The sequence below is a fragment of the Monodelphis domestica genome, chromosome 7 (genome assembly GCF_027887165.1).
Source record: "Monodelphis domestica isolate mMonDom1 chromosome 7, mMonDom1.pri, whole genome shotgun sequence".
Classification (NCBI taxonomy): domain Eukaryota; kingdom Metazoa; phylum Chordata; class Mammalia; order Didelphimorphia; family Didelphidae; genus Monodelphis; species Monodelphis domestica.
In genome coordinates this window covers 238,943,750-238,966,904 of record NC_077233.1, presented here as the reverse complement: position 1 = coordinate 238,966,904, position 23,155 = coordinate 238,943,750, and the positions used below count along the sequence as shown (strand labels likewise).

Sequence of the window (23,155 nt, the reverse complement as noted above, 5' to 3'; positions counted from 1 at the left end):
ATAGATAGATAGATAGAAAGAAGTTGAAATAATATAGTAATTGCAACTGCCCCTCTCTGTAAGCCCCAAAATAAGACATGAGAATAAGAGGTTCATTACCTGAGTTGATATATAATTTCAGGGAGTTTATGAACTTGGGGAGGGGAAAAATACATCTTTCTTTTTTAAAGCTTTTGATTCCCTTTGTAATCCTCTGTATTTTATTTCAAACAGTTAAAAACATTATTCTGAAAAAAGTCCATAAGCTTCACCAGAACTTTCGAAATAGTCTATGGTATAAGGAAGATTAAGAATCCTTGCATTAAAATGATGGTCTTACATCTGCCCCTCACTGTCTCCCTTCTGCATGATTCTCAGTGTAATTATCTCCTTTCAGAGAGAGTTATTATACAATCTCCTCTTCATCATACCCATATAGTCTCATCATCCTACTTAAAAGCTAGTAGAGTTCATGAGAAGGACAGTTCTAGCTGGCCATTCTAGCATTTCTGATAAACTAAAAAATAGTCAGTGTGTATCTGTATTTTTTTAACCCATATGATCCATCTTTGAATCAATATTGTTTATTGGTTCTAGGGCAGAAGAGCAGTAAGGAGTTTAAGCAATGGGAATTAAGTGACTTGTCCAGGGTCACACAGCCAGAAAATATCTGAGGTCACATTTGAACCCAGGACCTCCCATCTCTATGCCTAGCTCTCAATCTACTGAGCCACCTGGCTGTCCTCTTATTTTTCCCTTATGAAACAAGAAGAAAGTCAGGGGATATCTACCCCTAAAACCCTCTAAAGGGTTTTCCCTGATTTAATTATTAGTTTTTGCCTCACCTGTAAAATGAGCTGGAGAAGGAAATGGCTATCCACTCCAGTATCTTTGTCAAATAGAGTCATGAAGAGTCAGACACTACTAAAATGAAAAATAAATAAATAAACAAAATAAAATAAAATGACCAAAGGACAAAATCTGGTTAGACTTCCTTGTTCCTACCTCTTTTCTGATCATTAACTTTAACACCTAAGTTCTCAAAGAGCTGGAGAAGGAAATGGCAAACTACTCCAGTATCTCTTCCAAGAAAACCCAAGATAGAGTCACAAAGAGTCCAGCATGACTGAAAAATGACTAAACAGCATGTCTATAAAAGTGGAAGCATTTTATCCCATACTATCTTGATTGCAGATCAAAGTGGTTGTCCAATTTTTGTTTTATTGAATGTTTGAGGAATAATTGTTATTATATCTAAGCCTCACAGTTATCCATAACCTTATTATATCTCATATAATTATATGTATATATAATGTAGATTTCCTATAGATAAAATATAGATATTAAGTAGGGGATGTTGAGAATTTAATATAATTTAGGATAAAGTTAGGGACCTGTAATTTCATTGACATGTGAAAATCAATATTGTGCATTGGTTCGAAGGCAGAAGATCGGTAAGGACTAGGCCATGGGGGTCAAGTGACTTGCCCAGGGTTACATAGCTGGGAAGTATCTGAGATCAGATTTGAACCTAGGACCTCCCATCTCTGGGCCTGGCTCTCCATCCACTGAGCCACCCAGCTGTACCCTCTCTGCAACTTTTAAGAGAGTTACTTAGAAGACTGAGAACATAATCAAGCTGCCCCATGTCACAGCCAGTATGGGTCATAGATAGAATTAGAACCCAGCTCCTCCTGCTCTAAGGCCAGCCCTTTATCACCCCATGCTGCTCACTGTTAAAGTAAATTAACACTTTAAAACACACACATATAAGTTTTTGTAATAGTCTTTTAAAGGAACCTAACATTTATAAACAAATTTATGAAAATGTACATATGTATATATACATATAAATATGTCTATATTTATATATATGTATGTATAAAAGCCTATTCCTAATTGCTATGGAATCAGATTATCATGAGAGTGTCTAATAACACCTGAGTTCTGCCTTTGCTTTCATAACTGCTGCTCTGTGGTGTGTGTGCGCGTGCGTGCGTGCGTGACAAAGGTTGGGTACCTCTTCAGGAAAAAATACTAGTTCCCTTGGATTAAATAAACTTTTAAGGTTCGAATGCCTTGAAGAGCTGGAACTCTGAATTTTTTTTATCATAACTTTTAAAAAAAATGACCAGCATGCACATTGCCTTCTCTTCTTCCAGAAATGATCTATTTATCATTATTCTTTGTCACGCGTGTTCAAGGGGCTGATTCAACTGTGAATCGTTCTCTCCAGCGTTTTGAGCAGTGCCCTCGTGGGCAGAAGGGTCTGTGGCCTTCAGGGCTGGAGCCTTCCACTAGATCTGCCCTGACCAGCTTCCCGTACTCCAGTCTGTGGGGGGAGTTTGGATGCCCCTCTCCTAGTCACTTATTTAGAAAGGAAGCCGAGTGGCTCCAGGGAAGAAGGCCTCCACAGCTCTAAAAAGTGTTTTACTTTCTTTGGGAGTAGAATTAAAGGGGCTCCAGAAAGAGCCGTAGCTTGAGAAACCCGAGCCCGGCACCCCAGAAGACAGGGGCGTTAGGAGGGGGTGGAGGGCTTTGGCGCTTTAGAGGTGGTCCGCCCGAAGGCTCTCCTAGTGCTTTAAAGCTGTCTCCTCTTCTGTGGGTCTGAGGTACGCCCCGTAATGCAGAGCAGCGTGCATGTTAGCCGCCCTCAGGCATCACCTCTCACCAATCCTTGGCAGCCACCGAGGACTTTCTCTTAACCGAACTTCCTGCGCGGTGCTGACAGGCTTGATTCCCTCTGATGTCGGGTGCCTCTGTCTGTGTGTGCATCCTGCTGTCTCTGTAACCCTCTCCAGTCCCCCCACACGTCCTCACTCTAACATGCAGGATGCTTGGCACGTAGCAATAGCTTGATGGGCGAAAGGCGCGATCCTTTTTTTTGGTCTGTTTGGCAATTAACCGTTCACTGGCTTTTTTTGTTATAACATGCACTTCCTCTCTTGTTTTCATTCAAGCTGTGTACGCCATGGAAATTAATGTGGAGAAAGACAAACAAACAGGAGGGACGGAGATTCTCTCTCCCGCCACCATTGGCCCGGAGGGGGTCCATCAGAGAGGAGCCAAAGTCTATGACGATGGTACCAAAGTAGTCTATGAGGTGCATTCGGGAGGCACCGTGGTAGAGAACGGAGTGCATACGTTCAGCTCCAAGGACGTAGAGGAGCTCCTTCAGAAAGCTGGACAATCAAACACAAAAGGGAAGCAGGAGGCCAGGGCGGCTTGGGAGAGGACTGTGATCGCGGACGGGAGGCTCAGCCACACCAAGGAACAGATGCTTTGCAAGGAGGCGAAGCTAGAAATGGTCCACAAATCTTGGAAAGACCATTCCGCCGAGAGCCCAGAACAGCAAGCCAAAGTCCCCCGAGCCGAAGTCCCTGCCGACGCCAGCCTGGACCAGCCGGTCACTATGATTTTCATGGGCTACCAAAACATCGAGGGCGAAGAGGAGGCTAAAAAGGTGCTGGGCTACGACGAAACCATCAAAGCGGAGTTGGTCCTCATCGACGAAGATGACGAGAAGTCGCTGCGAGAGAAGACCGTGACGGACGTGTCCACCATTGACGGAAATGCCGCCGAGCTCGTCTCTGGGAAGCCCATCTCGGACACCACGGAGCCCTCGTCCCCGGAAGTGAAGGAAGAGAGCCTGGCCACAGACCCGGTTCCAGGTACTCAAAAGAAAAAACGCTGTCAGTGCTGTGTTGTCATGTGACCACTCTCTCTCTCCTCTCTCCTTCCGAGGAGCCTCTGCTTCCTCTGTCACTTACCTAGACCTCTCTGTTCAGCTACTGCAATACTGTGAACTGGAAGTAAACACCTTCATTGCCTCACACATGGATGGCTTGGGTTTGAGTCTTCAACAGACTGGTCCATAGTGTTCTCCTTTTGGTTTTTCCTCCACCACCAGGTGTATTCTTTTCTCTTTTACTTTTCTTTTTTCTTTCCAGTTTTCCCGATGGAGGGGCAAAGTGTGTGTAATTATATTTATCTGATATTTATTTTTCCTTAAGAAGTTGCTTCATGCACACACACACACACACACACACACACACACACACACACACTTTGATGTGGGCCGGAAAAATGGACTCATTCATATAGTCTGTGTTGGAACTTATACGGTTATATACACTAGCCTTAAGTCCTTTCCCACAAATACAATCTATTTGTGTGCTTTTTTTAAATTCTATGGCATGTTTCTAAAGTGTCATCTCCACCGTTCCCCAAGACTTTATTCCCTAGCATCTTTTTAACATGAGTCTCCATTTTTAGATCAAGAGTGATCCAATGCTGTTGGCTATTTTTGGTGTTAGGGATCGAAGATGATGCTTCGTCCTCTTTTAACCTGACCAAAACTTCCAGAATGCAGTATTCTGTAGCTACATATCTCTTTAGTAAAAACCGAAGAACCGGGCATTAAAAAAAAAAAAAAGATCCATTGCCCAACTGAAATGAAATTTAGGTACTCATTCAGTAACCAGACTGCCAGGAACTATCTATTACAACTGATGATCCCTGTGTATAGAAGCTGCCATTTTTTTATTTTTTAGTTTTCTAAGAACATGAAGCAAACATTGTTTTAAGTATTGACTTATCTCCAGACTAGAAGGAGGCAGACAGAAACATGAATCTCATTTCTATTCTCAAAAAAAATGTAAATTTTTCTATTAAGACATTTGTGGGCTTTTTTTTTTTCATGGCCATTTTCTGACATTTTAATGAAGGGATTATTTTAAAGAATCTCTTTAAAGTGACCATATTTCTAAAGTAGTCTTTCCGACCTCAGCTTGTTTTCTATGATATTGATTTCTCTTCCATCACAGATGGTGCTTTAAATGCATTAACTGCTGAATCTACATACACATCAAATTCAACTGAGCCCTTTTTCTTTATTCTTTTCTTTCTGTCCGAGTTACTGTGCTCTATGAAGAACTTCAGTGTGAAATTTTGCCCACTCACCAAAAAAGAAAAGACCAAGAAAGCTCTATAATATTAAGCGAGAGCTGAGATTAAATGAACAAATCCAATTTCTGAGGAGGACCAATGCAAAGTTTTAAAAGGCAGTCTAATAAATGTAGATACGGTATTGGCTAAATCAACCCCAGTGACTCTTGCTTAATTCTAGTTTACAGAATTTTAATTCCCAGTTTTAATTTCTTGGCTTGACATTAGGTTTATACTTATCTATAAGAGAAAACCCTGTTTTACGTTTTTAGAAGCAACTTTTGGCCCCCAAATATCTAATATATGGTTTTCCAGAATGTGGGGTCAATTATTTTACCTTTAATTTTATAGAAAAATGAAATTAAAAGGGGTAGTTTTTTTTTTTATTCCAGGGGGTAGGCTATAGCTGCTCATTATGTGTTATTTTGAGAAGTTGTTAAAGATTTGGTTCACCAAAGCTACTGCCTTTGAAAAAACTGTATAAGTAAGAAGCCAAACTTGTAGAAAGGAATATAATTGACATTAACCAAATTAATATTTATTTTAAAATTCAATTAAATAACCAGCTAGAGCAATCTATGGACAGGTACCTTACTGTATGAGAAGAGAAAATATCAAGTTTAGAAGAAAAAACCTAGCTTAAGACAGAGCATCTTGGTTTTGACAATAAATTATTTTTGTTTTATTTTAGAAAAGAAAGATCATAAAAACATGTTGTAACTTATCTTTTTTTAATTAAGACTTTAAATGATCCAATATGCTTTTTTTTAAAGCTATGAACAGGTAAAAGTAGAATGATAACCTAAATTTAGCTCTTTTTTTGTTGTTGTTCTTTCTTAAAAAAACAAAACAAAAAAAAAAGGAGTCATTCTCCCAGGTGAAAAGCTATTAACTGGAAGAAACTCCAACTTCCACAAGTGCCTGAGTTATTCCCAGACAACACATTGTGTGTATGGAGAATGTTTTCCACTTCTAAAGTCTCCCCAAATCAACTAACATATGAAGTAGAAAGATAACAATCAGCAAATTAAAGAAATTAGGTTTCTTTTATAATTGTAGTTACAAAGTTGTTTAGGCAGTAGTTTTAAAAATTAAAATGTTTTCCCTTCTACCTTTATTAAAGTAATTCATGCCCAAGAAGAAATTATTCATATCTTTGAACTTTCCACATGTTTTACTTCCCAAAAGGGACCGAGATTCAGCCGACACCTGCAATCAAGGCACAAGGCCTCACTCAATTTCCAGATCCTATATGATAGATATTTAATAAGATCCAAGAATCATGAAGTTTCTAATTGTTCTTTGCTATTACTTTTGTTGGATTTTCTGCCTTTAGCTACAACAGAATATGTGGTGTCATTTTCTTCAAAGCCACACAGTATTCTTTTACATCTGGAGTTCTCAATCTTTTTATGTCATAGTATGTGTATCATAGACTCTTTGGCAATCTGGTGAAGCACATGGATCCCCTTTGCAGAATAATAATTTTAAATACATAACATAAAATATATAGATTATAAGAGAAATCAGTTGTACTGCAATAGTAATCAAAATAATCTGACTTCAGATTAAAGAGCCCCACTTTATATCAATATAGTCTTTAAAATTTTATTAAACAGTTCACATAAGGATTTTTGACTCCTTTAACTCCACTAAGGCTTTTCATCCTAGATATTTTGGTAATTTTAATTCATGAGAAACATAATATACTAAGGGAAAATCGGGAGGTGTTGAACTATCCCTCCATTGCCAGTAACTGTATTTTACCCTTTAGACTTAATTTATAGAAGTTGCTCCAGGCTATGATATGACAGTTCCCTAAAGCTATACTTAAAATCTAAGTCTCTGGTTGAGACTCCTACAATAATTGGACATCACTCAGTGGCTTCCAAGCAAGCCAAATATCTTCCAAAATTATTTGGGCACATTTTGAAATGCTACTTTAAAAAAAAAAAGTGATTCATGACTAGTACCTTGGAATTTGCATCTACTCTTCTGTCCAGGTGATGAAAAACATCTTCCCCAAGAACAAAGTAAGCATTCTTTTCACTAATATTGGAGAAACTTTTGATAAATAGAAATCTATACACTTGCATGAAGCACAAGAGTATCCCCAGGATTTAGGCAAGGTAAAAAACAAAAAAAAAGTTTGCCTTCTGTTCAGTGTTCTTGCTATAATTTACATTTCAAAGATCCTAGAAGGTCCATGGAAAAATACCTCCCTGGGGATGTAAATTTGCTGCTTAGGGAGTGAGGGAAAAAGCAAAAGGACATTGGCCTTGTTCTGATAATTCCAAAAGCATAATAACCTAAATAGAATATGTCAACTCTATACTATAGAATCACAGATAAATATTGTCAGAATTTTTATCAAGATATATTTTAGTTTTTACCCAAAATATAAAAGTATGGGATATTTTTAAGGAAGGAAATTGTTCCATCCTATATCAGTTCCTGCTTTGTAAAGTAAAGCTTATGTCCAATTCATGTAATAATATCCCTACATGCAAGAGCTTTAGCATATTGATGGAAGAGTTTTTAAGGGCAGTGTTGTGTTTTCACAACCAATAGCATAAAATTCATCCACAGGGTCCTCTGTGCTTTTAAAATAGGATGTGATTTTCTAAAATTCTACCTATTCATAACTTTTCTGAAACATACCTAATATATAAACAAATTATACCTGCACTTTAGCATTTGAAAAGGTATAAACTCAGTTAAATGGGATCAAAAGATTTGGTTTGTCGCCTTGCCACAGCTAACCCTTAAAGCCATTTTGAATACTTGGAAATATTAGTTCTACTGGGTGTAGATGACTCTAGAGAATCAGCTGAACTAGATTTTTTTCCCATTTCTTTAACCAGTTCACTAGGGCTATGTAACCTCAGCTTAGTCTTTTTTGAAAATTAAGTATTTTTATTTTAATATTGCATTGAGTTGAGCATTTTCCTATAGCATTGACTTGTCACCAAGATTTCTTATTATGATCATGATTTGGTAATCAACCAGTATTTTCATAGTTCCACAGAACTCACTCTGTAATATTCTTTTTATTTAAAAAAATCCTCTAGAAGTTGAAAATGAATATCTGTACAATCAAGATTCAAGACAAAGGCTCCATTCTTTCATTCATTTGAAAAACATTTTTTAAGCACCTATTGTAGGCCAAGAACTGAACTAGGGGCTTTACAGTGGGGCTGAAAAGATTTAAAAAAAAAAGTTCTTGCCCTCAAGGAGCTTTATACTTCACATCATAAAGGATACAGAACAAGCTTTCAAGTGCAATCTTTAGAAAAGTTGTACGGCATTTTTGTTTGTTTGTATTTTACTTGAGAGGACCTCAGCTTCCCATCTTCATTAAAGTAAGGTATATGTAGATCAAAATTACAACATGAGAAACTCCTTATAGAGTGAAAGAGAGAAAATCAGGAATGGATTGAACTACATGCTTCTTCCTGCAACAATGAACTGGTTAGCCTTAACTTTTATAAAAAATACATTTTTCAATGTTCACTTTTACTAAATAAGGAGAAAATGATTGCCTCTTGAAACTTAAAAAAAATATTTTATGAATTTTTTCTAAGTTTCTACACTTTGGGGTATTGTATTTCTTTTCCCCTCTTCATTGTCCCATGTTCACCTGGGGCTGGTTTTTGTTTTTGTTTTTTTAAAAAGCATTGAATTTTTATCAAAAGGTTAAAAAAGACCCTTAGGGCAAAAGAACAGAAGTACAGAAAGAAAAGAATTACAGGGTGGTCTCTATTTATTTTCCTATGGCTGATGTACTGTATGGTTTATGTTTACAGAATTTATCTGATTTGCCTTTGTGAAGTTACCTAAATGAATGATAAAATAGGTCTGATGGGCCATTTGACTGTTTGCCTTAGTACTCTTATTTATTTTTTCTTCTTTTCTGTCCTTTTCAATAATTCAGGCTGTATTCCAAAGCTGTATAAACACAACATTCTCTTTCACAACCCCTTAGTGCAAGTGTCAGAGCCTCTGCCTCTTCTGAAATGGGACTAAAACCCAGTGTCCTCAAGATACAAAAAAAAGTTCCCATGAGCACAAGTGATCTACAAAGGGATAGAGTTTGGGAAATACCTTTACATCTGGGCCAGCCTTTCTGTGCCCAGTTGAGTGTGTGTGATACCATAGAGATGTAGCCTGTCAGAGCTCAAAAGAACAACAGAAGTCATCTTATGCAATCACTCCCCTCATTTTACAGAAGAAAAGACCTACCACGAATAACAGAGTTAGTGGAGGACCCCAGGCCAGGACCCATGTCATTATATCATGCTGCCATATTCTGTATTCAGAAGTCAGTAATGAAGGTAAATTTTCATGGTTTTGGAGAGTCATGAAGAATTCCCACGCGGACTGTCTATAGGAAAATCATTCTCTGTCGTGTATACATTTCCACACACCCCTATTCTTCTATCCAGATGTGTGGTGGCAGCCGTTTCTGCTCCGTAATCAATACTGATAGGATGTTTCTCCCGTGTCAGAAAGCTGTATTGAAGGTGGGCTGAAATTCACCCTCGTCACTGACGCCCTCCTAATGTGGTGCCGCCAGTGAGAAGCACGCAGTGGCCGGCTTGCAATCGGTTTTGCTGCTTTTGCCCAGAGCTGGTAGTGAAGTGACAGGATATACCTAGATCTAAGAGAGTTTTTTTCCTTTTTAATTAAGCACAATAATAACGGCATGAAGATGTATTAAGGGAAATCCATTGCTGTTGTCTAGGATGAGAGAAAGATGGTACTCATTCACTTTGCCTAATGCTATTAATAATGTGCTGTGGAAACAAGTGAAGAGAGTAATGAAATGTCGTATTTTACAGTTGTGTATTTTTTTAAGGGATAATATTTTTATAATGAGATACGTGGTCTGTAAGCTTAGTTTGAAAACACACACTCTTGGCAAATGGGGTCCTTCCTATCCCACTAACAAGACGAAGCTCACCCGGCCTTGGTTCTTTGTCAGAGAGATGACTGACCCTACCTTACCACTAAATGAAAGCAGATGGTACATTAGACTACAGAGTAATAGAGCTAGTAGAGACCTCAGAAACCATCAAGTCCAACCAACACATTTTAAGACATGTTGAGGTTATACGACGAGCCCAAAGTCACCCAGGTAGTGAACATCAGAGCTGGAGTCCAAACTCATTCCCCAGTTTCAGAGCTAACATTCTTTCCCTCTATTTCGCCATTTACTCAACATTGACCAAAAGATGGATTTTTTTTTCAGATTTGCCATTGGGTTTTATTAATAGTCTAATTGTACCAATCAGTTGGTCCTTTGAAAGAATTAATAACCACCTAGCAACGATATTAATAAAGTCCAGGAGGTGCCCAAGGCAAATTCCATCAATGATTTCAGGAGTAATAGTCTAGTTAAGGTTGAATGAAAAGCTCACCACGCTGTATTTTAATGCCTTTTGTCGTGACATGGTGTTTCAGAAACATCCGTGTGCCTAAGATCCGTCAATACATGTACACTACCACAACATTGAAAACTGCACACTAAAGCCCTGCCTTGTACATGTCCGTGGAAAAAGAGAGCATTTTCAAACAGTCAAGTAGAGACAGAAATGAACTCATTCTCGTTTTCCATATCTGCGTGGTCTCCAGCCTGTTGTGAAATGTACCTATGCGCTCTCAAATTCATTCTCTTTCTACCAAACGCCACAATTCCTCATTGTACATGTGCCCAGTTTTCCCCTGAACTTCCCCAGGTACAACTTCATGGGTCAGTCAGCTCTACATATTTAAAAAAACACATTTTAAAATAAGTTCACTACATTGGCTTCTTCACACCGTTTTCCAAGCACAGATAGTTCTTCAGACCTGAGGACACCAGATCCAAAATTGCCCTCGAAATCCCAAGTCGGTCAACTAGCCTTTATTATTCCCCCACTGTATGCCAGGCGCTGTCCTAAGTACTGCAGATAGGAAGAAAGATTTTTTTCAAATAGCCAGTGCTCTCAAGGAACTCTAAGGAAGGAGAGAAGCCCTTCCCTCAGGCCCCTTCCAGTTTTCTCTTGCATGTCATTTGGGCACATTTCAAATAGTCCCCACTCAAGTTGGGCTGTTATTTTGAATGAGCACTCCTTAATGAAGGCACAACCAAAGTCTAGTGCGAGGAGATCTATGCAATTGTCCAGGGGAGCTTCATCACCCTAAGCTCTAAAAGCCTGCTTTATGAACTCAGAACTGAAAAAGGAGGAAGAATCTCTCAGCTTGGAGAAAAAAATTTGTCTCCATTTTACAGCAACTAGCAGCGGCTCATACGTTAGGGGACAAAGCCTAAATCCTGGTCAGGACAAAAATAATCCAATGGAGTGAAATAATGGTCTAGAAAATGGAAAGAAATTGTGTTGTTTCCTGGTTGGTTGGTTGGTGTTTTGGAGGGGAAGAGGGGCAGCTGAGCACAGTCTCCCTCCTCTCAAACTTCAAACCTAGATAAGTTTGATTCTTATAGGGGTTTAAGAAAATGTTGTGTCAAATTCAGCTTTACAGTGAATGTAGGTTGTTGATGGAAATTTTCAGCTTTAGCTGCTCATTTTGGGTGAGCCTTATTTATGTAAATAGATCCACTTTTGTTGGGGGTGGGGGGAAAGGGGGACCTGTTGTGCTCACACTGAATTAGAATTTCTGGGCTAGCCGCTGAACTTTGTAACCTGAAGCATACGTTGACTGTTCTGTCTCCTACAGATTAATAACCAAACAAAAACAGGAAAAAAAAAAGACATCAGAAATAACACTGCCAGAGACAGTCAAGCTGTAACTGTGGCTTCTCTCTTTTCCTCTGTACAGTATTAATAGAAAATAAACTGCCTTTTCACTGCACCTACTTATGTGTCTCTGTGCTCGGATTCTTTTCAGTTCTCACTTTGCCAAGATCTTCTGTAGTGGGGGGGTGGGGGGGCATGCTGTAATGGAGGGGGCTTGTTCAGTAAACAAATAAACACTAACCAATGTGTCTGGGGTCACATTCTGGACTGATTGCTAATCCATGGCTGTTAGCTTTCCCAGAGGACTAACTCACCTTACTGGCTCCTTTCCATCCCATATACACCGACCTCTTATTCTCTCTGTGTCTAGACAAAGCCATCCCCTTTCTTCTCACCTAAAGACTTTGCTGCCCTAATGCACTTGGCACATTCTGCAGGTTCTGGGAATTTCAGCAAATCAGGACTAAACCCCAAGGCATTACCCTGACTTATTTGAAGCCATTTGACTTTTATAGCATTCTTCTTGGTGCCTAAGGCAGCGAGGTGGTATGATAGTTAGAGCGCTGGACTTGAATCTTGGGTTAAAATCCTGTCTCTTACACTAATTGTGAGACCCTGGCCAAGTCACTGAACCGTGTTCATATCCACTTTCTTCATTTCTTAAAGGAAAGGGTGGGACTCAAGTAGCCTTCTTTTTAAAAAAATTATAAATAAGATTTCCCCCAGTTATATAGAAAAACAATTTTTAACATTCATTTTCCAAAAATTTAAGTTCTTAATTTTCTCCCCCTCCTGGAGATGATGAGCAACCTGATATAGATTTTACATGTGCAATCATGTAAAACGTTTTTCCATGTTAGGCTCAATGACCTTCTCGGGTCCTTTTCAATGCCAAATCAGTGATCCTAGAAGTTTTGTCCAAAAAGGACAAATTTAAATTTTGAACGTTTCTCTGTAAGTTAAGGCCCTGGCAGGAAGAAATCCAGGCCTCTGGATAAGTTGTCATAAGCAAAACCATCTTATAAGCTGAGATCTTTTGGGGGCTCTGAGTCCTGATCAAAGGGGCTAAATCAGGGTCCTTAACCCTTTTTTATCATGAAATACTTTGGCAGGCTGGTGAAGCCTATGGAATCCTCAGTGCAATATTTTAAAATACATAAAACAAAATATATGATAGGATTAGGAAAATTACCAATTACATTGAAATACAGTTAGATGGTGTAGTGGATAGAATGCTGGACCTAGAATCAGGAAGACCTGATATCTAAGCTGGAGGAGGCACTTAACCCCTTCCTACTTCAGTTTTCTCATCTGTAAAAAAAGTAATGATAGGGGCAGCTAGCTAGCACGGTAGATGGAGCTCCAGGCCTGGAGATGTAAGGACTTGGGTTCAAATATGGCCTCAGATACTTCCTAGCTTTGTGACCCTGGGCAAGTCACTTAACCCCAGTGGTCTAGCCCTTACCGCTCTTCTGTTTTAGAACTGATATTAAAGCAGAAAGTAATGGGCCTCTAAAAAAAATAATGACAATTATAGTACCTCCCAGCGTTGTCATGAGATAATATTATGAAAGCACTATATGAATCCGAGTCATTACTATTACTCTCATCACACACAAAAAATTGATTCATTGACAGACCCCAGGATATGAACCCTCCGAAACGGACTCAGCCCACCTTGAGTTCAGATTTCACTCTAGGAATGCATCCAGGGATTGGAAAAAGAAATGCAGTGAGCCACCCCAATTCCCTCCAGCCAGTGATATACAGTCATGGGATTTCTCACTTAGTCACTGCATAAAGTGGAAAAAGGATCATTTAATGGCAGGATTTTATCAGATGACACAAATAGACCTCTCGGTTGATTTCAGAAAGTTACCAGCAGTGGCCAGGTAATTCCCCTCTTGGTTTAGTGAACTGTCTTGTAGTTTGTTACCACTACATCTTGTAGAGGTTTTAGAATTCCCCTTACACATCAGTTATGACTCGACTTCCCCTTCAAACTAACTAAAAACGCTGGGGTTCCCTCACCCCAGAAGCAGGAGGTAAAGCTTTCTAGAAATAGAAATCTACTCATTCAAAGAGTGGCAGTGTTGGGCAAAGCAGGCGTGTGGTTTATAACGCATCAGGGAAGTGTGTGTTAAATTGTGGAATAAGAGAAAGTTCTTCTCCTTTCGTGATTTTCCAACTCTACTACGACAGCACAGGGACAATACTTTAGGTTTTAAAATAATACAAAACCAAGGAGCCTCTGAGAACAGTCGTCCTAGGTGACATACCATAGTCAGGGCTGTGAGAGAAGACATCTACTTTTTCAATTGTCAAAGGACATTTCATAGTCTGCCTTGAGTATTTTAACATTCTTTTGTGTCAGGAAGTCTTTCTTTAGCACTAAAACAAGTCTAGTGTATTGGATTTAAAACCTATTTTTGTCAGATTTCATGCTAGATGGTCATAGTGGAGAAAGCAGTGGAATTGGAGTCCAGAAAACCTGAATTTGAATCTTACTTGGAACAATTATTAGTTGTATGACCACAGGCCTTCGCTTGACCTCAGTTTCCTCCTCTGTAAAATCATCATAACACTTACCTCATAGATTTGTTGTTAGATCAAATGAAACGATCTATGCAAAATGCTTTATAAGCCTAAAAGTGCTATTTTGTGGGTTAAGCTTATAATCAAAACCACTCATTTTAGACATGAAGAAGCCAAGTCTTAGTAAAATGATTTTGGTCAGGGCCACAGAAATAGTGGCAGAACTGGGGCCTTAATCCTGGTTTTCTGGCCCAGAGTCAGTATTTCTTCTAGTACACCAAGCTGTCCCCAGGCCCCTCTCAATCCACACATATGATTGAGAGAGATCCTTGGAACATGGAACGCAACATGGAAATTACAACTGTTTTGTAAATCAGTTAATCTTAAATCAAAGGGATCAAAAGTTAGTCTCCCATCTGTCCCAGGCCTAGGATCTTACATTGCCATCATAGATTCAGAGCTGAGAAGCTAACTAGTCTTACTCCCTTTTTTTACAGATGAGGAAACTGAGGATCAAGGAGATTAAATCACTTGTCCAAGTTAACACAAGGTCCCAGACACTTTTTCTAAAACTAAAATTAAATTAGTGGCAGGATTTGAATCCAGGTCTTCTGAACCAAGATCCAATGTTTTTGCTACCACGCTAAAATATAGTATATTCTAGAGAATTTTTTAATTGAATTTTATATAAATCAGAAGTTCTTGATCTTTTTTTGTCATGGACCCTTTTATGAGACTGCCATCTCATAAAAGTCTGTGAATTTTCTCAGAATAATGTTTTTATATAATGAGAAATGCTAATTTTCAGTTAGAGGTGAGTAAAAATAATAATATAATTGTCCCCCAATTTTAGTTTATGACCCTCCCTCCCTAAACCCCACCACAATGTGTCCAGGGACCCAAACTCTAGGCTAGGAACCTCTGGAATAGGAAATTGTCTATTGATCAGGAATTCCCTTTCTCAATGCAAATTGGTTGGCCATTTGTCATCCTTTGTACCAAAATAACATTACTATGTTGGTATCCCTGTACCGTGGGTCTGACTGTGGCTGATTAGACCTGTAGAGACTTGGAAGGCTCTACCATAGGTTGGAAAGCTCTACCATACTAATAGCCCAAGGGAGCATTTGGGATGGAGATGTCTATTTGCCAAATTATAGTCTTAGGAAAAGTATCTGGAACCCCCAAAAGTCAAGTTACTCACGTAGAAGTCAAAGCTGACACATGCCAGAAATGGGGTTGGAAGATGTCTTCAGGCCTCCCAAACTCTACACCACCCCAACATTCACTCCATCCCTCACTGAGAGAAGCTAAGAAGGTCCACATTTTTATAGCAAAGCTTGTCTAGAAAGTAGGTTAAAAAAAAAAAACAGGGTTCTTAGTCCTTTTCACCTTTGGCATCCTCCCAAGGACTGTTGCCAATTGGATGGCAAAAGGTCCCACTGTGGTTCTTTAGTCATTCCTAAGAGATTTACTGATACTCTCACCCTGCTATCTGGTCAGCTACTTAGGCTAGAACGTTTCCTATCTGGATTTAGCCCCCTTTTAATAGTTAATAATCATTTTAAAGCATTTTTTTTCATTTAAGCGCCCCCCCATTCACCAGCCTACATGCCTCTGGCTTCCGCTGCTCTCTTTTAACAGGTACTCTGTCTTGCTCAAAGACAATGACTAGCACTTCTTCATGTCATAGAATCCTAGAATATTAGGCCTGAAAAGCATTTGAACAGTAACTGGTCTTACCCTCTCATTTTACAAATAAACAAATCAAGACCTAGAGAGGGAAAATCCTTTTCCCCAAGAGCAGTAGAAGAACTCAGTCTAAAACTGACCCTCAGACTAATTTGCCTTTACTCTGTCGCACCAACAAAGCCAGCCGTTTTCCAAAAATACTTTCTGTGTCCATTGAATATTAATTTTTTCTGGCATCCCCACATCATGGTTTTCCATTGCTCTTTTCTCCATCCATTTACCTAATGCTTTCTTCTTTCTTTTTAGATTTAAAAAGGTATCAAATCCCTTTTAATTTTGTCCACAAATGGTACTTGTTTAGCAGTAACAAAGATGCAGACTCGCTACACTATGAATTTCCTCAAGTTACGGCCTGCTTCTGTATCCATAGTAAAGTCCCCTTTTTAGGGTACAGTGGCTTCATGTTAGCATATCCTAAATCTTAGACAGAGAATCCGATTCAGACAGAGAGAAATTCAAAAGCATATCTCCAGGGAAGGAGTAAAAGGAACAGGGATGTCAACTTGAATGCATTTTCCAAATCAAAAATCGGGGATCCGCGGGCTCCCAGAAAAGAGCCCTTCAGTGAGGTCTTGTCAAAAGCGCAGAGCATTTCCTGGGGAGTCCGGCTTCTCTGGAAACTGTGTGACTTACAGTCACTTTCTCCCAGCCATTTCCTTTATGGCATTATTTCTGATTCAGATTGTGATTTCATGAGGGTTGGGGATTGATTCCTAGCATGGAAACTCTTTCCACCAGTGCATATTAGCCACTCAAATAGACTTTGAAAGTTGCGCAGACCCCAGAAGGGTGAAGGGACCTGCCAGAGTGTCAGGCTCAAGTCAGGAACCCAGGTCTGCCCACTCGAGATGAATGGTTTTCAAAGTCCAGTCCAGGGACCTCTGAAGGGCTTTAAGAACTTTTCAGGGGCTCCCTGAAGTCAAAATTGTTTTCATAGTAATACTAAGGTGTAGGTAGCTAGTGTCGTGGTAGATACAGCACTGGACCTGGAGTCAGGAAATCCCAAGTTCCAATCTGACCTCAGACACTAACCAGCGGAGGGACCCAGCGCAGTCGCTTAGCTTCTCTATGCCTCAGCTTTTTTCAGCTGGAAAATGCTGCTAACAATAGCGCCTAACTCCCTGGGCTGTTGTGAGGATGAAATGAGATAATGCTTATGCTTGCACATCTTAAAGTACTATATAAATGCTAGCGGGTAGCATTATTAATAATTTCTAACATGATGAAGAGCAAAAGATAGAATCCACATAAATAAAAGCTTTGGGGAGTACTCAGTAGTTTTTCAGAGTGTAAACAAAAAGACTAAGAGCTTCAAAATGAAGTTTAACTTAATAAGTGTAAGAAGTTTGGAACCACTATACTAAATATACTTCTCTTCATTTCGTCTGAATTTTAAAATTGTTTCCTTTAGTTCCTTGTAACTATGTAGAGGGGGAAGGGGAGAGTAGAGGAGGAGGAGGAGGGGAGAGAGAGAGAGACAGATAGAGACAGACAGACAGACAGAGAGGGAGAGAGAGAGAGACAGAGAGGGAGAGAGAGACAACGGAGAGAGAGAGAGAGAATATTAAGGAAATTTTCTGTCCTTAGGAATATAGCTTCAAATTATTCTTCTTAACTAAGGCATATTTCACACTGGAACACCAGGATAGATTATATTTTTCTGTGTGAAAATTAAGAATAAAATGTGTCCAGCAGACTAGAATCCTTTAGTCTGGGGACCCAGAAATTTTATAATTGGTGTTTCAGGGCAGGTCCCACTTTCTCGGGGTGGGGGGGGTAGGAAATTTCTGTCCTTTAGAATATAGCTTCAAGTTATCCTTCACTGAGAGAACATACCTCATATTGGAATACAAACAGAGATTCGGGGGCATCATCTCCTAGAATGGAAATTCATGAATAAGAATATAGGTTGAAAGTGAAAATCAAAGCTTTCCTCATCTTTGTGAGCTTTAAAATCTGACCATCCTTGAATATATCAACCATGAAGTTCAAATTCTTACTTAAAGACTTCCAATTCAGACAAAACAATAGTAACAAGTTTTCCAGCTGAACAGCTGTCGCTGGCCCCCCCAAAAAAATCCCTTCTCTGATGAAAAGCAGATCTCATTGGCTTCTGCCGAGTTCTAAGAGCAATTTTATGGGTCCAGATGTGAATTTCCAGACAGATGGGAGAAATTGAAGCAACAGACAAATACCAAGCCTGCTCATTGTGCCAAGAAGCTAGCAAGGCCCTGTGTAGTGCACCTGGAAACATACAGCTACTGTTGTTTCATCATAGAGCTCCGACTGGAGAGTATGCTTGATTGCTATTTGAAAACTCTGGGGATTCGTAAACTAGAGCAGTAAATACAGCAGGCTTGGTTCACTCACAATTGGAGAAATAAGCAGCCCATGGGGGTAGGAGGAGTGGAGAAGGGGCACTGCTCACAAGACCTCACAAATGCCACATTAGTGTTAGGTTTCCATCTCTTTCTATTTTCTTTTCTATTTAATGAGCCTCAGACTCCCCAAAGACTAAGTATTCCTGGGTAGGCATTTAGGGAAGCCCATTAACTCTGTCAGGAAGCAGTGAGGTATATTTGAATGAGTCAACAGACTCAGGCACTCAAGCTCCTTCATCTGCAAAATGGGGAAGGTTATTACCCCACACAGTTGCCATAAGCATCTAATGATATTTGTGAAAGTGTTTTATAAAATACTTCTCATCTCACACAGTAGTTGTGAGGATTTAATGATATTTTTGAGAAAATGCTTTGAAAACTTCAAAATACAAAACCAATATCAGCTATTATTTTTTTAATTTGGAAATTTTTATTTTATCAATTAATTTAGAATATTTTCCATGGTTACAAGATTCATGCTCTTTCCCTCCCCCAACCCACTCCAGTAGCCAAATGTCAACAATTATTGTATTAGGATTATGCATCACTGATTCAAGAAATTTAATGATTCTTGTTTATGACTTAAAAGAGTTAAAACTTGTCTCTTATTATGAGAAAGTGGCCCAAGATTCCAGGGAAATAGATGCAGTATGGCTTAATGAATATAGGACCAGCCAGGAAGACTTGAGTTCAAGTCCTGTTTCTAACACATACTGTCTCTGTGACCCTGGATTTGACATTTAATATCTCAGTGCTTTTGGTGACACTCTAAGAATCTTTAAGTTGCAACAATGTTGTCTTGGTAGAAGGAATTCCTCCCTAGTCGCATCACAGGTCCAATCTCGACCCCTATTTCCAGTTAAGTATAAGTGAATAAATCAGAAATGTATGGAAAAGACATGTAAGGGACAGAGACTGAAAACTGACAGTTTTTGGTGGTAGGACTCTCACTTTCGAAGAAGAACAGAGGAGAGGAGGGGAGGATGCTCATCTCTGTCTCTCTATTCCAGACAGCCCCCTTTTCTATGTCTACATCTAGAATGGACCCAAAACAATGCATAGGATGAAACTCCTAGGAAAATTCAAAATTATTTATAAAAGACTACTTGGGAAACCAATCTATTCATTTCTAAAATGACTCCGTATCTTTATTCTTTGACTGGCATTAACTATATGGAACTTTCCCCACATCCCTAACATAATCTAAAAGTTCAGAGGCCAATATCCAGCTTTCTGGATGCTCCATTTCCCAGAGCTCTTCTGGAGGAAGGACAGCAAGGCCAGTGGACCCAGAATCCTCTTTGAATTCTTGTTAATTTTCCAGTACCAGATGATTGTCCTGGACCATGTAGGATCTTTCCTTTCACATGGAATTTTGACATGGACTAAGACTAACATTCCCATTGTCATGTTAATGTGGCAGAGATACCAAAATATCCTGGGGCAGGATTAAGTTCTGAGAAGGCTAGGAATTATTGACAAAATAGTCATAGATTTAGACGAATTATCTAAGTTAATATTTAGATAAATGTATGCACCTATGTTATTATGTCCAACAATGCACCAGGCAGGCATGAGATGCCATCCCTTGGCATATTGGACCAGCAAGGAAAGAGATAGCAACTACCACCAGGTCATGAGTGCAGGCTTTAGAGACAGCAGATGTTTCCTCACAGGACTCTTGGCGGATCACAATCTCTTTGAGCTATTTGAGCCTCATTTTCTTTTATGGTAAATTGAAGAGTTGGGACTAGGTGTCTTATAAGATCCCTTCTAGCTGTTGGACTTTGCTCCTGTGTTGAGAACCCTGGGTCCTGGGAGGTGGGAGGAATTAAGACAACAACATGCAGAAGTTGAAGCTACTTAGGAAATCCCCCAGAAGAAAGCTAAGAGCATAGGTTCCTGGTGGGCAGGGGGCTGTTTTAGTTTGTTGTTGTTGTTGTTGTTTTGTAAAGGGGGGGAGTTTGTTATATGCCTAGCACCTAGCATGCTGCCATGATCCTAATAAATGTTTATTGAATCTGAATGTATCTACCATGCCCAGGGAGAAGGCAAAAATTCTCTTACAGGGAGTCATTTTAAATGAGGAAGATAGATAGATGGATGGATGGATGGATAGATAGATAGATAGATAGATAGATAGATAGATAGATAGATAGATAGATAGATAGATAGATAGATAGATAGATAGATAAAAATAAATGAAGTGAGGGAAAGCAGTTAGAGGAAATAAAACTTTAATAATCTTTACCACCTTTGTTGTCTTTTCAATTGAAAATTAAATGAATTGAACTTCCAGTAAACAATGAAAACTAAGACCAGGCTTGCTTATTGAAGTGAGTCCTGGTTTCCCTATACCTAACCAAAACCTGCAGCTAACCCTCCAGACAGACTCTAGCTTTATACAAGATATAAAGCTATTTGGTGGATCTCAATCAGTAGATTGAGAGCTAGACCCAGAGATGGCAAATTCTAGGTTCAAATTTGACCTCAGACACTTCCTAGCTGTGTGACCCTGGGCAAGTCACTTAGCCCTCATGGCCTACTTCTTACCACTCTTCTGCCTTAAAACTAATACACAGTATTGATTCTAAGACACAAGGTTTAAAAAAAAAAAAGATTATATCTTTGCTTCTTGGACTGAATTCCTTTAAGAATACCCAATAAAGAATCTGAATCTCAAAATGTCAGAGAACAATTGTCCAAAATTATTTCTACAGATAATTGAAAAAGCTAAAATGTAATTAAAGAAAAGAATACCTGTAAAACCATTGTGAAGCCTGATGGCAGTATAAATGATGAACCTCCCACTTCTTACCCTGCCCCAATTGCTCCCACCCTTCGAGAGAGAAAGCAGACTAGTTCACGTCTTTCTATGGGGGGAAGAGAGACATGCAAGTCCGCACACGTCCATACACTGTCATATCAGTGGCCGAGGCCCAGCCTTCAGAGAGCTGCATTTGCCCCATTGTTTTTTGTTCCAGAGTCTGACACTCAGCAGGGTTATCATGCCAAGACTTGCTTGACGAGAGGGTGAGTTTGGGTGCCTGCTATCAACATTCAGGAGGAGACAAAAAGGGCTTTGATAGAGAGGTGGGGCATTATTATGCCTCAAAGATCCCAGGAATGATATCGGCACTCTGTGACAAGCCACGTGGTCACAGTCACGGCAGAAGAGCAGAGAAACTACTTTTTCCTGAATTACCTCCCCCGGTCCTTGGGGATGTGTGGGGGAGTCAGGGACCAGGTCTGGGATTTCATTCCCATTGAGAAAACTCCCTCTGCCAATGCAGACGGCATCCGCTCTGAAAATTAAAATGAGAGTTGCTCGAGGCTCAGAAATATGAAGGAACTTTCCCAGGTTACACAGTCTGCCCCGTATCTGCTTAGACCTGGATCTTTCTGAATTTGAGAATGACTTTCTATCTGCGAGGCTGTGCCGCCTCTACAGAATTCAGCCCATTTTATAAATAAAGGAACAGCCTTTCTAAGGGATTTCTGCCAGGGGCATTTAGCAGGTAAATGGGAGAACCCAGGCTCCACGTTTAGGTCTTCTGGGCACAAAGTTTCTGATCTTCCTACTTAATAAAGCTACCCATGAGACGGAAGGTCCTAGATTCAAATTTGGCCTCAGACACTTCCCAGCTGTGTGACCCTGGGCAAGTCACTTAATCCCCTTACCTAGCTCTTACCACTCTTCTGCTTTGGAACCAATATAGAGTATTGATTCCAAGACAGAAGGTAAAGATTAAAAAAAGAAGACTACCTAATAAAGAACCTGATTCACAAAATGTCAAAAAACAAATTGTCAAAAAATATTTCTACAGGTCATTGAAAAAGCTAAAATTTAATTCGTTAAGCCCTGGATTCAGATCTATCCTCAGATACTTAGTAGCTGTGTGTCTCTGGGGAAGTCACTTAACCCTAATTGCCTTGCCCTTACCCATCTTCTGCCTAGGAACCAATTCTTAGTATTCTGATGTGGAAGGAAAGGGTTTTTATAAAACAAATCAAGAACATACGGCAGTTTCAGGGCCTGCCTTCTAGAAGTTGCCATTTATGGCTGAGAGCCCTACAAACAGCATCATAGCAGACAACTTATGTGATTAAATAAATCACATATATCTGTGTATAAGCAGCTTAATGCATCAGGGTCAAGAGAGAGTCCCCATTTTAGAGAAGAATTGAGGGAAGGAGGGAGGCATTGAGATTCAAAGCACAGTGAAAAAACGCAGAAAAAGAAATGGGATCACTGATAGTTAGGGGGAAAGAAATAAGCATTTGTTAAGTTTTTTACAAGTATTATCTAATTAGATCCTCACTACAGCCTTATGGGGTTAGCTGCTATTGTTATCTCCATTTTACATTTGATGAAAATGAGGCAAGCAGTGGTTAAGTGACTTGCCCAAGGTCACACAGCTAGTATTAATGCTAGATTTCAACTCATTTCTTCAATCTAGACCCAGGCTTCTTCTACTCTACTACTTAGCTGCCTATTAAAAAGAATAATTCATTCATTTTCCTAGATCTCATGAACCTCTGTGGTCTCTTGCATTCCTCTTGTCTTTGAAACCAACTATAGTAAAACATCTTAAATGCTTTAAAAAAAAAATAAACCACCAAACCTTATCTTCTTGCCGCAGGCAAAGTCCACCCTTGCCCACCACTCCCCGGTTTCCAGAATGGTGGTGAATGATCAGTCAAAATAAATAACAAATGGAAGACAGCTTAATCATAACAACCATGGGGTTGCTTTGCATATTAGAGCTGCTCCACCATTCCCAGGCCTGAGATTTATTTTTATACCCATTTTCTTGGCATGCA

The 23,155-nt window shown here is 39.5% G+C and overlaps 1 protein-coding gene across 8 annotated transcripts in view; it reads left to right on the top strand.

Annotated features, from left to right (window-relative positions):
* Positions 1–23,155, top strand: part of PALM2AKAP2 (PALM2 and AKAP2 fusion) — a 532,659-nt gene that overhangs the window by 264,096 nt on the left and 245,408 nt on the right. For 6 of the 8 annotated variants that reach the window (NM_001370845.1, XM_007497888.3, XM_007497890.3 and 3 more), the window contains 1 exon segment: positions 2,940–3,650. The exons of the other annotated variants lie outside the window; for them this stretch is intronic. In NM_001370845.1, the coding sequence (NP_001357774.1) occupies positions 2,940–3,650 (711 nt within the window). 8 annotated transcript variants of the gene reach the window in all.